Source organism: Egretta garzetta, unplaced genomic scaffold (assembly GCF_000687185.1).
Source record: "Egretta garzetta isolate BGI_Z169 unplaced genomic scaffold, ASM68718v1 scaffold448, whole genome shotgun sequence".
NCBI lineage: Eukaryota > Metazoa > Chordata > Aves > Pelecaniformes > Ardeidae > Egretta > Egretta garzetta.
The window spans coordinates 1,643,963-1,662,134 of record NW_009260497.1 but is presented as its reverse complement, the minus strand read 5'-3'; the positions used below and the strand labels follow the sequence as shown (position 1 = coordinate 1,662,134).

Below are 18,172 nucleotides of genomic sequence, written 5' to 3'. Positions count from 1 at the left end.
GAACTAATCAGAATAGTCTAAATGTTATTTCATTGCCTTCTCTGAGGGTACAGTTGCCTACTCTGAGGAAGCCCTCACCGTAAAGATCTACACGTTACGGGTGATCATCTAACGGCTCTCCCACCTCAAAGCTCAGCAGCATTATCAAGAGTTCATTAGCAAGTCCCGCTCCACGCGTACAGCGCTGCTGAATGACACTTCTTGCTCCTGCTGCTGCACAATTTGCATGCGGACTTCTCTTACGCACTGGGTTTACGTACCTGAAGGTATTACAGCACAGAATTAGGGTGTTACTTCTGGGCTTTAAATGTTATTCCAGAATACACAGCACAAGCGCTGTTGGCTCTTTTTAACCCATAACTTATACTTGGCAAAAGTAGGAAAAGAAAAACCAAACTTCTTTTTATTTTATTTTTCACTTTTTGAAAGCATTTTACACAGGTTTTGATCTTCAGAATACCTTGGAATCAGTAGAAAAAACTAACTGAACAGTTTTGTCTTTACAATAGAAACCTTTCAGGAGTCAAAATTGAGACTAAAAAAATACATGCAAAACATACTCCTTTCAAAACACAACTTGAAACAAAGCACCAAACTACACAAATATGCAGAATGAAACAGCATGTAACATCACAGAAGTAGTCTTCATAAAAGGTGTAAAAGTCACCTATTCACTAGGCACTGTTCACTTGTTTAAACAGAAGAGACAATAAAAATATTGTCCACAAACTTGCAATTTCAACTCAAAGGCTGTAGCTAGAAATTCCTCTACGTGTCATGCTTTAATAGCGACCTGAAAGAAAAAACAAAATAGATGCGCTATTAGTCTTCCAAGGATTGACAGGTTTTTAAGATTGCTCTCTAAATTCACTGCCACACCGCAAATCTGCATCGAATTCGAGAAGAAACCCCCCCAATTCCCACCACATGCCCAGGCTGACATTTCAGCACACAATGAGAATCACAGTGTAGCTGTTCTGCAGCGGGCAGTGTCCCTGCCTATCAGTAAAAGCAGTGACGCTTGTTTTCATTTGGATGCAAAGGGTAAAGATGAGAAGGCAACCAATTCCTCCACTCTGTATCCGTTTCAAAGGGAGCACGCTAGGAATGCTATTGTGCGTTGTTAAATTTCTGCCATCGAAATGCAGCTTCATCTTCCAGGCAAATAAGCGATTCGTAGGGGGGGAAGCACTACTAGGACCTCAGATGAAGTTAACCTCTTTAACAAGTTCTGTTGGGAAATTTAGTTTCAGTGTTAGAACTTGCGAGGCTTGGGAATTCGGTCTTGCTGTCCTAGAGGTAACCAAACCATCAGTGTACTACAAACGCCTGTTTAGCAGAGTTTCGGAGAAAGAAATGGTACCTCAGACTCTTTAACAAGTGGTATTACCTAGTTTATTTTTTTGCAGACTAAGTATTTGCTCTGTCCTCGAGGTTGCCAGTTGCTCAATAAACCATTAAAGGGAACTGTGGTTCAAAAAGAAGAACCATGCTGAAGTTGAATAGTCTTTATGGACGCAAAATGTCAAAAGAAGTTCAGGCAAAGTAGAAATGGACACAAAACCTCAAAAGAAGTAGTTCAGGCCAAGCGGAAATTTGTTTTTGATATGCGAGTTCTAAGACTACTTACGAGGTGAATAGGATCGAGATCTGGATCGAGATCTGTAGCCCCCTCGGCTGTAATATGGGGATGGTGATCTCCTCCTGTGAAAGAGGGCGACAGAAACAATCCCTTCATTAATGTGTGTGGCAGATGAGTGGCAGCAGCTTTCGTGGATACCTCTAACCTGAGAGGTTATCAAGAGGGTACTTGGGAAAGTTAATGAGCACAAAGAGCTGATCAACATTCCCACTGGATGTCAGGTTTTTTTAATGCTCTTTTTATTACTGGGTCAGAGTAACACTACTTTGACTAATAAAAGCAATATAATCTCTCCTGCATTCACAATTTGACTACATGCCATTTTAGTGTTTCAAGCCAAGAGCTCCCCAAACAAGCAGTGTAAAACAGATCACACCTTAACTTTTAATCTAAAGTATTTGTTTTGAGATGAAGAGTTGATTTGAGTAGCAGTCACTGCTACCACCAATCCCACCCCCAAACCTCTCCAAATGCAGGCACTCCCAGGTTTCGCATTTCCTTGTCTAGTTCCACTAATCTCCTGATTAAAAATAAATAAAAAACATTTGGGACATGAACTTCCTGGCATAAATCACAAGTTCTTCCCATGCAAAGCTTTCCCTTTACTAACCTCACCCCTTTACACAGCAACAAGGGAACCTTTCAAATGAACTGAAGAGCTGCAAGTACTCAGCATCCACCCAGTTTCTGTTCATGTGTTTAAAGCTGTATTTATATACGGTATTCTATGAACCTAGTCAAAGATCTTTCCACCCTTGACCAGACACTGAAAGCTTTCCTGTCATACCTATAGAACTGATCCCTGTCTTGAACAGCTCTCCATCCTCCGCCGCCGCCACCACCACCTCCTCTGTGAATACAAAAGAACGACTTTTTAAAATCTTAAAAGTAACAAAGAGCTCATTATACAAGCAAAAAGCATAATCAAGCATAAGAAAATGATGTGAAGACAAGAGAACACCATATCCTACACCGGATAATGCCAAATTACTTCATTCTTTTTTATGTATTCCTGGAATAAGTTGGCTAACTCAGTGTCAAGGAACAGTTAAAGACGACTTGCATTCCAGCTGACCAATATTGTATTTTCCAATGTCATACTCTCCAACGAGCAGCAATTTAAGATCAGTACATCGCCTTCGCTTCTAAGATAATTTCTGTTCTCAGATGTTTACCCACTCAAGGCAAGCAATTTTCTTTATTTATTTTTTTAAGGTAGCAAGATCAATTCACTGTCCTGAGGAAAAAGTTGATTCCAAGCAGTAGGAAGGAAAAAAACCCCACACCCTTGCATTTTAGCACTTCACAATCATGGTTAAACAAGGGCATTTAAGAACTGTGGTACAGCTTCTCCTTATATAGAAGCTGCCTCGAACCATAATAATACATTATAGTATTTAACAATATTAAGTGGTTGGGCTGGTACCTTCACAGATTTAGATACAGCAAAGCATTACCAGGAGGAGGTTAAATCAAGTTTGGATTACGGAGCGGTCACCACCACAGACATCTCACAGCAGCTCAAAAAGGCCGTAAATTGTATGAAGGACAAAGAACCCCCGAAACACAACGCCACACTTTCAAACAGCAGGTCTCTTTTTTTAGGTTTTTTTAAGTCTTCTCCATTTGGTGGCTAGCCACTGTGCAAGTTGGGGTTTTTAAGGTTATTCTTCAGTTTACAGATACTTCTCCAGACAAGATTCAGCATCCCACAACAATGAGGAGAAATTAAAGTTTTAACACGACAATTCCCATCTGAAATTGTATTTCCCTTAAGGCTTCACTGCGCAGAGGGCAAGGAAGGGAAAAATGCAAAGTAATTGTTCCCAATTCATTTTTTTTAGGGTGGAGTACTAGTGTGCAATGCTCTGCTGCATCTTTAACAATTCTAACTTTCCCTTCCTCAAGGAAGCACTTATGACATACACCACATTGTTCTTCTCTCTTCCTCAAATATCTGCGGGATGAGAAAGTAGGTATCTAACCTGGGCAGACCATGATATTTTTAAAATAGCCACACACAAGCCATTTGTGGCTTTACTTCCACCCTTTCAATATCTACTCTGAAAAGACATCATAAAAGTTCTGCAGTGTGGCTTTAAAACATTGGGGTGTGGGGTTTTTGTTGGTTTTTTTTGGTTTGGTTTGGTTTTTTTAGATAAGAAATGGACATCACTCTTGCTGGAATTGTCAATATTCTGAATATTTCCACCACAAAGCCCTGGTTTACAACAGACACAGGATGGGAGAGCACATAGGAAGGTCAGAATGTCGCCCAGCGCACAACTGCCTGAAAGAGCTGGACCAAAGCACAGTCACGAATTCTGCTACGCTACACTCAGACTGGTACGCTACGTAATCCGTCTTCTCACATCACTTCTTGCCAGCCTGCTCTTCCTCATCTAACATATGTACTCTTCTCTACGTTCAGTCACCATCACATTCTGCAACTATCCTCACTACCATGTGCCCCAAACTGATGTCATTACAACTTCTGATAATGTTTTACAAGCATCTGAGCCACTGTTCACTACCAAGACTGAAAAAATGCAACACTTCAAGCACTAAAGACTTAGGGTCATGCCATAACCTAAACAAGGAATAAATTACATTTTAAGAACATGCAAGCAACAAAGAATGGATTTCAAGGACAACCAGTACACCCTAAGTGATCCTTTATGAATGAAAAGGAAACCTGTGCTATGAAGTGCAAGAAAGGCCGATGGTGGAACACTCCTACACAACACTGCGAAGCCCCACATCTTTTGCTGGTCCTTAGGTGCCTTTGCCATTTTGATAGCCTTACATCAGAATCCCACACAAAAAAAAATGGGAAGTGGGAGAAGCAAGCTAGAAGCACCACTTAACAGACTGCTCAGCAGGTTATGTTGCAAGTCTTTTCCCAAACGCTTTGGCGAGCTGCTTCAGTTAATTTACCCCCGAGATTTCAGTTGATTACTTTTAGTACATTAAGTGAGACGAGGTTACCTTAACCATCCCAAACAAGTTTTTGTGCCTTGTGCTCCGAAACAAACTCAAGTTTGGTCAAAGAGCTGGTTTTGGATCACGTCTTCCTCCTAGGAAAGCCTACACAGAAGTGCTGGCAAGATGAAAACCCAATACATCTAGGTTCTTGTGTGCCCAGTATCAACTTCACAGATTTTAGCTGCTACAGTTCTCCGAAATGTCCAAACTACTGATGTTTCAAGAAAGTGGACTGTTAGAGGCAGAGAAGTACCCTAATGACTGCTTCGCAGAAACGCGAGCAGAACACTTCTGTCTCCTGTGCTCACCACGACGATGTAGAGCACCTTGATCCCTTCTCTCTCCACAGCAGCATTTAAGCACCGTAGAAGCAAGGGACCTGATTTAAGTGACAACAGCAAGGCAGGGAAGGGAGAAACAGATTGGAAGGAACACAACAGCCCAGGAAAGAGAAACAGAAAGCAATAGGAAGAGGAGATAGCTGCCCTCAGTCACTGACAGCAACCATACAGCTATTAATGTAAGTATAAAGATATTTTCTTCCACACCAAAGCAACAGAAGAGTACCCTGAAAGCCAAGATCACAGAATTTAGTATTTCCTTTGTGTCTGAGCTATAACGTGATAATGCAATTTGAATTCACGTATTTCTGGGAATACATGGTTTCCATCAGGGAGCAATCATAAATCCACCCATTGCTGATGCATTTCATCTTTGCAAACTGCTTAGGAAGTCCGACTATACAATTCTGCAACTACAGGAATGTTTGGTAATTGCAGACAGAAAAAAAAAAAATGAACTCTTATCTTTGTGTCCAACTTAGTAGCATCCCAGAAATTGTGAGGATTTCACAGGGGACAAGTCTTGTTGTCAGTCTTAACAGAAAATGCAGAAGACAAACTTGCTCTATCACCAAAACCAACTGCATACCAGCCACATTTTCAACACATTTTGTATCAGCTTTACTCGCCCTCCGACAATGCATATCGCCACCTGAATATTCACCTCTTTCAGCTAACTGCTATGCTGTTGAACACCAAAGTTTAGACTGAAGACAGTCAGAAATAGGCGGCCTGAGTACTTCAAGTAAAACACACACATCCGACCTGACAGAGTATGTTAAAAAGGCTTTTTTATGCGTATGTCCAATACAGAACAGCTAGCGTTCCAATCCCCAATTTCTTATTTTTGGCAATGTTTGAGGTGCCATAATTATTAGTATGAGATACTGGCGACCACTGCAACTTCCCACTTTTTGTCTACCTACCTCAAGAGGTAAATTGGCATTATAATACCAACTCAAATACTAGATCTGCACCTGTAGTCCCACCATTTCAATGCTAACAGATGAACCAACAAAAGATTCTTTTAAAATGAGAGTACAGAAAACATACTTTGTTTTTCAAAACTTAATGCAGATAAAAAAAACATTATGGACTAACTCAAGCCACAGGTTAAACATCACAAAGTATTTCTCAATCTGACCAGATTTATACTGAGCAGTCATTTCAGTAAAGTTTTCATAGCAAGATTCCAGAATGAGAGCGAGTGCAAAAATATTTCGACACACATATATAGGATGAAGTGTTGAACTTATATAGGTAGAAATGTAGATGAGAAAACACAGTTTAAAAAGCAGTCCAATATTACAAACGTTGCCTCACCTGTATGATCTGCTGTAATAGTCACGATCATCATACCCTCTATCATACCCTCTGTCATAGTAATCTCGTCGTCGTGAGCTGCCACTGTTATAGAACATGTTATAGAACATTAATACCATTTGCAGTGCTTCATTAAGTGTACAGTCAGTCAAGTATACATCTTTTTAACTGGGTTATATTATTACCTCACGTCCTCACAGATTAAATGATTGTGAGCACTCCTACTTTCCCATCAGTGCAGATGGGAACAGAACTACTTAAATAATTTCTTTTTAAAATGCTCGAACTTTAAGACAGCTACTTTCCTCCTTGGTCATGAGAAATCTCATTCTGTGACAACTCTTCATTCACTTTTAACTCTCAGAAAGCTCCTTTTGGAAGAGCTTTACCATAAAAACACAACCCTGCAGTCTCAACACAACATCAATTACATAACCACCAGTACTGTAAGCTGAAAGTCTTGGGAAAACAATTTACATTCTTGGCAACTCTAAGTCAAAAGCATACTCTGTGGACAGGGCAAACTGCGCCATGCAGCTGCCCAACTACTATTTGTTAATTCACTCTTGAAAACTTGAGCTTGCAAAATACATTAATATTTGAAGATACATAGGACAACTTAGAATAATTTAGAAACTGTTGAAATTATCTTACTGTAGACTTATTTAAATGCTTAGATAGCTCATGTCTGGGCTGCGTAACTAAGGAATGCAGGTTTCTGCTCACTGTAATCCAGGCTGACCCTAGATCAGTCCAAGTGCTATATAAATTAACCCCTCCTATCTAAAGGGTTGGAAAGATATGCATTGCTACTGATGGCTGTCCACGCGTAGTCTTTTTTTTTTTTTTAAATTCTGAAGAGCTTCCTTTATCAGTGGAGTTTTTTAGTTTTCAGAAGCTCTACCACATAACCACATCAGTGTTAGCACAGCTCTTGTTAAGGAGACTTTTTTTAAAAAAGTAACTAGGCATCAACAGTGATTTTTGTATTTTAGTTTCTAGTACTGAAACATCCATATACTGTACAGCACACAAATCAGAAGCAAGGGAACAGCTTTCAGAACACTGCCTTAATGCAAAAGCCTGATAAACTAGGAAAACCACACAGAATCAGGTCCCTTAGAAGGGATACAAACCAGCTTTTAACAAAGCCCAAGACAATTAATCCTATCCTGTACTGGTTTGGAAAAAAACCCCCACAGGTAACTTACTAAGTGGGTCTTCCCATATAGATTCCAGGGGTAGGTGTGTGAGGTCTTTTTGTTATGGAGAAGTCTACCCGGATCCTTCTTCCATCCAGCTCCATTCCATTGGCACGTTCCTTTGCCTGAGCAGGGGGTTAAAATACAATGAGCTCTAAGTATGAACTTTATTACCCCACATAAGTTCCTAAAGACTGCTTCAAGTAGTAAGAGAAGCCCTAAAATGGCTCAGTTAGGATGCACGTCCAAGTTTCACTTATGCCTCATACGTAACAAACCTAAACTCTAAGATATTCTAGGCCAGCTGGACAGAAGCTTCAGTAACCACTTGAAATGTGACATATATTACATACAAAGCCTAAAAGAAACATAATTTAACAATTGTTTCAGTACCTCCTTTTCTAATATGATTAAGAGGAACCTTTGAACATGCTTTCATAGGGAGATGTAACTACTCCAGCATGCAGTATGAAGCAAAGCATTTAGAAGTTAACAGAAGAGCACTGTACATTGATTTAAGTATTTTTTTCCCCTCCAATACATCCTCAAAACCTACCATAACCTTGAATATAGTTATATCCGAGTCATAACTAAATCTGAAGTAAAAAAACCAAAACCATCGTTTTTTTTCTACCAAGTAGCAGGACCTATATCCAGAGCTCCAACTTAACACGGAAGTCTTCATGTCAAATTTGGAAAAGACGACACTGGAGACTTTAAGCAGTGGAATTTATGCAGAATATAAGCCTAGTTACAGCCTGTAAGCATGCTGCTCTCCGAGGGCTGGCTTGAGTGTAGAATTCCATACCTGGCGAGTATTGAATTCCCTGTTCATTCTGTAGCACTCATAAGCACGAGTATTGAATTCCCTGTTCATTCTGTAGCACTCATAAGCACAAATCCTGCAGTTTCTTACATGGTATTGACACTGCTTCAATTTACTGAATCCCTTTGGCTTTTCCATGGACATCTGCAGGGACCAGGAAGCCACTGTACATTTGCCTGGCCTTTGATTTTCAGAGATTTCCCCCCCTTCCTTTCAGGCTGAAGCTAACATAGCGCTCCCACAGAGAGCTCTGAAATGGCTGCGTGGTCCACTCTGAACATGCCTGTTACCGAATATAATATCACATGTAGAGTTCAAAAGGAATCTCATCTCAATCAAATCAGAAAGCCTGCGGTTGTTTTTTCTTGTTGGCATAGTTTGCACTACAGCTAGCCCCAAGTTTGCTTTTGTGAATTACACAACAGCTCGGTCTGCACAGGGACCAGTATTCACGCCTCTCCACTCTCTCCTCTGGTACACAGTAGGTATCTTTTGAACTAAGACTTTGACATTTGTTATGAGGTACCAAGCACCATTTTGGCCCCAAGAAGGCAGGAAAGAGAAGATACTGCAGACTTGCATTACAATCATTTCATATAGTCAAAAGGAATGAACGTTGAAGGTTTAAAATACCATTTTAAAGGTCAAACAGTGAGTTTCCCCAGGCTATATCCTGTCACAGATTATATACCCCAGCACCTGAGAACACAGCAAACACGCCATACATTCTGTACCCCAACTTACTTCCTTAGCATCCTCAACGTTTTCGAAGTACACAAACGCAAATCCTCTTGAACGCCGAGACTGCTGATCATACACAATGGAAACATCAGCAATTGGACCATACTTGGAGAAAACTTCTCTCAGATCTCTTTCTGTGGTGTACAGACTCAATCCAAACACACCAAGGCAACAATTTGGGTCAGGATTTGCCTAAAGGAAGGGATAGATAGATGGATGTTAGAATAAAATGGCTTGTATTTGCAGCACAAGGTATTTCACAAGTTGTGAGTATCAAGAGTTTCAAGCCAAAGCAATCACAACAAGATACTGCTGAGATTCAGGTTGGGTTAACTTGCTAATAGACACTATTACAATCAAGCCTACAGATACACAAGCCTCCTTTCACAAAGTGATTTGCATTCCCTGGGGTACTGTACAAACTACAGTTACAGCACATAATAGGTACTGTATGCAAAATGTTTTCCCTCCAAAGGCCAGCTGATGCCTGTTGAATGTGGGAGATACGTGCACAAACAGAGGCCTGGATCACATCTTCATTTGTGTTAGTTATGACTTTTTCCCTACTTTAGCACAAACCACACTGCACTCAGCCACTGAACCCATAAAGCAGCTAAAAGCAAGCTGGTTTGCATGCTCATTTAATAAAGACACCACCAAAACAGCTTTTAATGAAATATTTTAGTTTTCCAGGCTATCTAATCAAGAAAAGCACAAACATTTCTCCTTCCTGATTCTATCCTTATCCTTTGCTGCATATATTCGCTCATTTATTACAGCGGATTTATAGTGACAGCCACCTGCACTGGTAGCACTTCTAAAGGCATCTGTTAAAAAACAGTCAAACAAACAAGAACACCCCCCCACCCCACAATCCTAAGCAAACGTATACCCACAGCTTACCAAAAGCCAAATGACAATCTCAACAGTATCTTTTAAATAGACACCCAGTGGGAAGCAGAATCTTCTTCTGGAAGACCCCAATTAATTGACTGAGTGATTTCAGGACATATTCAGGACTACGTACAAGTCATCTACTTCTGTAACAGACATACCCTGTTTCCAATATGACGTCTGCGAGTAGACATGGGTGAATGGCTGTGACTGTGTCGTCGCCGATAATCCCGACTGTAAGACCTACTTCTGGATCTCCTATGAGAGCGGGAACGAGAGCGTGATCTTGTGTAGTGTCTACGGGAACTCCTCCTTGATCTAGATCTGAGGGGGGAAAAAAAAAAAAAAAAAAAAAAAGAAAAAGGTACAGTGTTGGGTTTGTTTGGTTTTTTTAGCCCTTCAAAAATATGTCAGATATTCAGAAACAAAAAGCCCATATAACCATTTTCTAAAAACCTGCAGTACCACATGATTCAACTATAATGAATTTAGTCACTACACTCAAGGACTGCATGCTAAATCTTGACCATTAGATTACTGTAGATGCTCTCAAAGCATTTCTACTGCAGAACAGGAACCTCAACTTCCATTTTAGTTAGCTTTTAATTCCTCAATAGCTTTTAACTTTCTCTCATGAGGTTTGACACAGTCTATGCTTAGAATATTCACAACATTTACAGTATTATTTAAGTAAGAATAGCTGGGGTGGCTTTCTTTAAAAAGGAATAAATAATAAATCTGACTTCACACAAAGAATGCACCGATTGCAGAGGTGCACACTTCTTATTCTAGCACTCCAAGTAATGCTGCTTTCAATGACACTGAAAAGCAAATACAATTATTTACACAGTGCATAATTACACACACAGAAGTCTGGCAAATGCCCCTGAAACAAAACTTAACGTGACTGAAGAAATTACACAGTATTAGCCTTATTTACCTTCTGGTATTTCAACAGGTATTTAACGTTAGCTGTTCATTAATGTTTACATGTTCACATTTCAAGTGTATTTAGGCAAAGATGCAACTGTTCCCTAATTTCAGCCCAGGTCACCTCAGAACAGTTCCAGAAATTTTCTGACAGCACTAGGTCCATAGAGATGGGGTCCTGAAACACTTCAGTTCCTTCTACTAAACCCTCAGCCTTCCCAACACAGACAATTATAGTTGAAAAGCTGGGCAGGAACTTATAATGGAATACTACACCTGAGCTTGGCCTGTGGATGGCAGTCACTGAACCATCTGCACTCCACACAACTACAAAGAAAATTGCTGCGAGACTAAGAAGTGCAATAAACAGTTAAATATTCAACAGCTCATAGTCATAAACTGTTAATCTTCAGACTCTTGTTTGTGTCTTACATGTCCTTCCTCTAGTTTGTGGAAGCCAAGGTAGTTAAGTACTGCCCGAGACCGTAAGCTACTATCATTGCACAACCGTGTTTCACAGTAACACCACCACTACACTGGCATAAACAAAGCTCTTCACCTGAAACCTGGTTTTTTACTCCTGAGCATTTAACAGCTTCTTCCAGAGTCACGATTTCTCACTAGCTAACCATCACCAGACAGCCAAACTGCACAATACACACTCTGTACGTTACAGGCCTCCTTAAAAAAAAGCCTTCAACCTCGTCGGAAGTGAGCCAGCTAAGTTCTGTCTTCCTCAACTTGAAGCATATATACATGTCCAGGAGAAATGAATTCAGCGTGTCCCATTACAACACTTCTAACTGTGTATTTAGAAAGAATAAATTATTTTTGGCAACAGAAAGAAAAAAAAAAGAGAACTTCCCTAAGGCAGGGAAGACAGTACAGAAAGACAGAAATAATAATAATGAAAAAAGAATTTCAACACATGCATACAGCCACATTTCAGCTGCTGACATAGAAAAAAAAAACCCCACAGAACTCATGTTCCAGGTAACAGAATGCGCCCATTACACTGAACAAGAGATGGGCACATCCATGTCAGAAAACAAGGCTTATTTTAAATAGGCACTGCCTTAAATGTCATACTGCCATTATTCTCCTTTGCTGCAAAGCCACCACAGCTGAAAATCCTATTCCTTCGTTAGGAATTGTTTAGACTTCAGAGAGTCAGCCAAAGATAACAAGCTTGCTATGCTGCTGATGAAAACGTCAACAGAAGCAGATTTGTAAATCAAGTATATCCACACCCCAACTGATAAATACACCAGGACACAGATTTGTTCCCAAATCAAAGTTTAATTTATAAAGCTGGTAACTCAAAAATACATTTGCAACAGAAACTACCAAGAAATATGAATGTTCTCTCAAGGTTATTTCTCTGGTGAGAGCCAGAATTAGATGACCTGCTCATGATCACATCCAAACATGTGACGGCACTGAAAAGAGATGCAAGTACGTTGGTTCTAAATACGTGCCTTGACACAATTCTGCCCAAATCTGCTGATGAACACACTCTAAAACTCTGCAATATACTACCAGTATTTCCAGCCATAGGCATTTTCAAGACAGCTGTTAAATGCTCAGGAAGCTGTGGTAGTCAAAAGCTTCTACTTTTGTTTATCAAAAAATAAAAAGTAGGTTGCCAGGGTATTATTTAAAGGGTGATTTCTTGTAAATGATTTGCCAGGCCTCTCATAAATTCTAGATCTTGTATTTGCTTCTTCCAGCATTTTATAGAATTTGTGATTGCATTCTTACACAGTATTACAGTTATTCTGCAAGTGAGAAACATGGTGCTTTAAAGAGTATAGAATCCCTAGAGTTACGGATTAAGGTGCAGAAGGACATGCTGGGCTGGGTCCTGACTTGCTTTTATTTTAAAATTACAAGGTTCCCCAAAGGTGTTGTGCAGTCTCCACCCTCCGAGGTTTTCAAACTCCAACTGGATAAAGCCCCGAGAGCATGGTCTGAGCCCAGAGCTGACTCTGCCTTGAGCAGAGTTTTGGACTGGACCTTTCCTGAGCTGTCCTATGAATCTCTCACTACTAGAAATTCCAGAGGTCACTCCGATTTCATACTCTATAAAACAATATTACTCTACCAAGTATTTATTAATTTTATTTGACACATTTGTTCTTGCACTACAGGGATTGCCAAGTCCATGACTTGACACCTGTGACTGTGCCTGAAGTACACAGAAAAAACAAGCTCATTCCTCCCCTCTCAAAAATTCTCCAGTTCCTTTTCACAAAAGCCTTTCAAACCCATCACTTTGATCTTGCAAAAAGACCTAAACAAGGTATCTGATAATGTTTTCCATCATGGGTAATAACTAATAGCACAATGTCTTCCAGAGTCGTCATCCTTCCTCCAGCCTGACCCCTAAGCTTTGGTAAGCCTAATTCATTGCTTAGACACATAAAAAGTATATTGTGAACAGTTCAACTGGACACCCCACTGCTGAAACCCACTTTTTTTTTTTTAACCTGAACGCTTACAAATGGGTAAAAGAACTATCAACACATTTGTTTCCATAGTCAGCACTCAATTATATAGGCTCTTAAGAAAATAACGTCATTCAGCCTTTTACAGGTTGTTGCCTCTATTCATTCTTTATTAAATATGTACCTCTTACACGATACACCTGGCAAAACTAACAAAGTGGCTAGCAGTGACATTTATAGTCTTTTTAGACTGTTGTCATATATCGTGTCTCGGTTATGTCTGTTAACAGTTTTAAGAAGAATTCTGTCACTGCACACAGTTTGTTTAGCAGATGAGTATAAGGATAGGCAATACAGTGCAAAAGGCATTTTCACAGTGTACACTTGCATTGCCATGTAACAAATACAGTAAGCAAGCTGCTTTCTCCACAACTTTTTCTGAGAGCTTGGAAAGCTGTCTAATCTTTAAAGCTTTCCAGCCTGTTAATTTTCAAGTTAAACTAATATATATATTGAAAAGGTCAGACAGATGTCTGTGGAAATTCACATTTATCTCTACTGCTTTTTTCATGGAATATACCCTTAGCTACTCCAGAAACATCATTGCTTCCAATGAGAAAATGTAATGCAGTAGTGTGACCTAAAATGGACAATCTGCTGATGCATGTATTTCTTGTACTGCACAGAAAAACTAACACTTCATGCTCAGAAACTAGCCATTGTTCTAAGACTTTAAAAGTAGGCCACCTCCAAACTGTATCGGCAGAGATACGAGCTTCCGTAGCTGACTACCTCTTAGAAAAAGCTGCAAAAAGATCCAACTTGATAGTTTTATCTTTTCAATCTGGAAACCACACATGCCCCTTTGTATTCAATGTCCACAGATCACCAGTTATCTCTGGAAACAGAATTGGGCTACCTTGGACTTCTGTTCATCTCTGACATAATCATCTGACTTGCGAAGAGGAGGAAGAGGTAAAAGAAATAAACTCACCTGGATTCAGACCTGGATCTAGATTTTGACCTGGAACGCCTGGAATCCTCCTTAGATCGAGATCTTGCAGGGGTGTGTCTCCCCGACTTGCCAGACCCATGAGCACTTCCGCTTCTGGAAGCAGAACGGGATTCCTGCACGCAGATATTGAAAGCCTAATTTGTACACAATTTCTCGTTTACCTAAGGTCTGTAAACAAGCTCCAGTGAAATAAATGGTAAAAAAATTCATATCTATGTGTCCGGGCAGTTGGCATTAGAACTGCCTAGATTTTTAAGTAGTTTTTTTTTTTTCCCTGGTAGACACTTCTTTACCCTGCATATACTTTTGCTATTAAACAGATAATGCATGCATGTTTAGCAAAATATACAGGGACACATAAACAGACTAGTAATTACTTAGCGTAGTGCTTTCAGATTCCAGATTACTTCTTATCTTAACTTCATTTTTATTCCTTTTCTTCATTCTTCCGTTTCAAATTCTGACTTCTTTCATCTTCCCCACTTCACACAAATTGCTCAATATTCTACAAGTGGGACTTCTGGTCTGATAATTAGCATGCATTCACTTTCTTTTTTTTCAAATTTCAGCTTCACTTATTCCTGAGCTTCAAATAATTCTCATTTATAAAACTTGTCAAATGGCGACTTCCGCATTTTCCTTCTTCAACATTAACCTTAATAGAAAAAGAACAGGATGAAGAATATTTAAAAACTCCAGGATAAAATCTAGTGCCAAAACTGAAACTAGAAAAAAAAATGTTTTGTGGACTTTTATTATATATGCAGTTCAAGAATTGAATCTACCAAATGCCCTACTATTTTATAAACAGATTCAGTCAATTCAGTTTAACTTATACTAAGCAACTGAATTCGCTATTTATGCCTATATTTAATAGCAAACGCACAGTGGATCAGCTGAATATCTAGAATTCTAGCATTAGAAAACTCAAAATACGTAGCCAAAATTCAACAAGAAGTTACTTAAGTAAGGTCTCTACTGTGGCCAGAGACAACTAACTGATGTGCTTTTTGAATGCAGAGAGCACAACGCGGTTGGTCCTTCGATACCTTACAATTATGTTACTTTTGGGGACGTTCTTGCAGTTTAGAAGGCCTAGTCTGAAGGTTTACGAGCACACTCACACCTACTCTGCCTGCACAAGGGGGATTACACATGCAAGCTTCATGCTTCCAAGTAAACAGTAATTTTCCACCAACCAAAGTGCAATTTTGTGCAAAACTCTCAGACACTTCTGGAATAATAAATACCCCACCTACTCTATCATTTACTTGTAATCTTCTTTGGTAATGTTATAGCCTAATTAGCATTTTCAACCTTTTTTTTTAAAATCAGTATAATGCTTAACTTCAGTCACATGGCTTGAACACTAACATACTAGAAGGTATTATTTATTTCAAGTTATTAGAAAAAATTTAAAATACAGCAGCAGAATGCTATTTTTTTCCTAAAACCCAAACAATTATAAATTTTGTGTCAATTCTGATCAAGAGTGCTCACTAACACCACCAGATTTTTCTCAAAAAATCACTTGTTTTATCTCTGTAACATCTCTTAAACCTGAACACTCAACTCAATGGACTTTCCATGCTGAGCATTCAGAAATTTATTCGCTATACCAAAATTTAATAGTGCTTAAACCACTTACACGCGCCTGAAAACAAAGTTTAGCTATTTACAGTTGCCTACCATACAACACTGGGAGGACGGGACACAACTTTCAAGATAAAGCAGATTTTCAATTAACACCAAGAGTAAGAGATGTAAAGCAAAGTTGATCAAGGCCATATTCTTCTCCATCAACGTGTTTAAGGAGGTGGTCTAAAGTACAGTCACCTCATATACTCACCCTGCAAAGGGCAGGGCAGATATTGAGAAGTAATTTAAGTTACAAATAACAAATTTAACCTAACCCCATTATTATCATCAAAAGAAAACAACCCACGGAGATGAGTTCTGAGTTAATGTATTAATTTAGCCATAAGAAGTCTTCAACTATTTTTTTAAGAGAGTTAGACAAAGCAAGACTGAAGAAGGGATAAAAATTAAAACTAAGGCTGTTCTTCATTTGAAGAAAAATCCTTCTGTTCACAAAAAATAACACTCTTGACAGATTCAGGGTAGACAGAAGGAGCCATGGCCAGATACAGGTGGTCTAACACTGAAAAGGAGACAAGAAATGCACGACGGAAGGGAAGCAGCAGGGAGGATCTTGCCCAGAAACATACCCCATACCCCTTTTTAGAAGTCAATAAGCTTTGAAGAAATCAGTAGAGAAATGGTATTAGCATAAGCAAACGACTGAAGTCTTCATCTATTCGACACATTTTTTTTTGGACCTTTGCTATATTACAGTAAGAGTGAGGTGGAAACTGGACACCTGAGAAACAACTTAGGAAGAAAAAAAACCCTTAAGACAACTGTGTATCTAAATCAGAAAATTATACAGCTGGCTTATTTTCATCTACCTCCTTTGGACTTTACAACATTTTCCAGTTTTCAAACATCTACATTTTGTTTTCAGGTCATCCTTCTTCAAAATCTTTATCTTTGATCTACCATGTTTTACAGGATTATGCCACTTCTTCATGACTTCCAGCCTCAAAGGAATTCACTGCACCTCACCTGCTCTGGGTATTACTAAGACTGGTAATAACACCTAAAATTTCAAAGTTGTTACCCTCCCCACCCAAAATGTCAAACACTGGGAGCCCGTGGCACTCCAACATTCGCTTACGCCCCATCATACTGACACCGAGGGTTCACACCAGTCACTCCCACAGCTCACTTGAATTGGAGAGTTTCCATTATCCAGTTTCATTGCTCTTAATACTCTTTTTCTACTTTTTGCTCTTTCACTTTGCGAATTTTAAGTTTTTTAAAAACGCCACAGCAGGCTCCTGTCATGACATATGGAAGAAGAGAGAAGAAAACAACCTTCTTTATCCTACCTATATTCCAACATTGCTGGTAAGCAGATCAAGACTGGTGTTCACTATTAAATAAGCATTTTTTTCTAACCTGGAATTTGTGAAGCGTAGATTTTAAAAACCACCAGATCCTTCGATCTTTACCAACAGGTCTTCCCCTTCATCAGGCATTACTGGAATTCAGGTGGAAGCCCTGAAGTCCAGGCTTGTGGTATCCAAAGTATTCTTTCCATCCTTTAAGCGTATTAAAAACAATGTGTAATACTGTAGGGATGATATCTTTAACACCCCTAAGCACACTCGCATTACTCTATGAACCAGGAACGTCACCACAGCAGGATTATTTTGGGGGCAGTAGATAGGAAAGGTTTCCATGGACAGAAGCGGCTATAAGGTATGCAAGCGAGGACCACGTGTTCTTTGTACTCCTCAAATCTGTTTTTTTTTCTCACAGGAATACAAGTTACAGATTTCAGTTACTTAATATAAGACAGTCAAAATTATTAGTATTTTTGAAATCCTAAATCCCTATAAACTTATATATTTCCACTTGTTTACCTAAAGAAAGGTGCAGCCTCACATTACACATTACCAAATCTGCAGTCAGATTTATTCAAGGTGTAATTGCGCTCACTTCACATTCCTTCAACCTCTCTGCTACTGAATTTAGCAACTGATCCAACAGTAACATAACAGGTTTTGCCTCTCTTCCTCCTGAAGCACATGATCACCAGATCAATCACTGCTGGGGGGACACCGGGAATCCACTCAGAGAGAAAGCAGAACAACCCCTTTCCACAACAGTTTCTAAATTCCACCAAAAAGAGACAAGAATGTGTTTTGGGAAAAAAAAAAAAAACCAAAAAACAACACGCACCACGTCACAGCGACATCGA

General features: G+C 39.4%; 1 protein-coding gene across 1 annotated transcript in view; it reads right to left on the bottom strand.

Annotated features, from left to right (window-relative positions):
* Window positions 1-442: 442 nt before the first annotated feature.
* Window positions 443-18,172, bottom strand: part of TRA2B (transformer 2 beta homolog) — a 27,636-nt gene continuing 9,906 nt past the window's right edge. The window contains exons 3-10 of the mRNA XM_009644430.2: window positions 14,326-14,480; window positions 10,116-10,278; window positions 9,064-9,252; window positions 7,503-7,618; window positions 6,292-6,375; window positions 2,430-2,492; window positions 1,631-1,704; window positions 443-793 (exon numbers count right to left, since the gene is read on the bottom strand). Of these exons, the coding sequence (XP_009642725.2) occupies window positions 783-793; window positions 1,631-1,704; window positions 2,430-2,492; window positions 6,292-6,375; window positions 7,503-7,618; window positions 9,064-9,252; window positions 10,116-10,278; window positions 14,326-14,480 (855 nt within the window). The 3' untranslated portion in view covers window positions 443-782. The remainder of the gene's footprint in view (window positions 794-1,630; window positions 1,705-2,429; window positions 2,493-6,291; window positions 6,376-7,502; window positions 7,619-9,063; window positions 9,253-10,115; window positions 10,279-14,325; window positions 14,481-18,172) is intronic.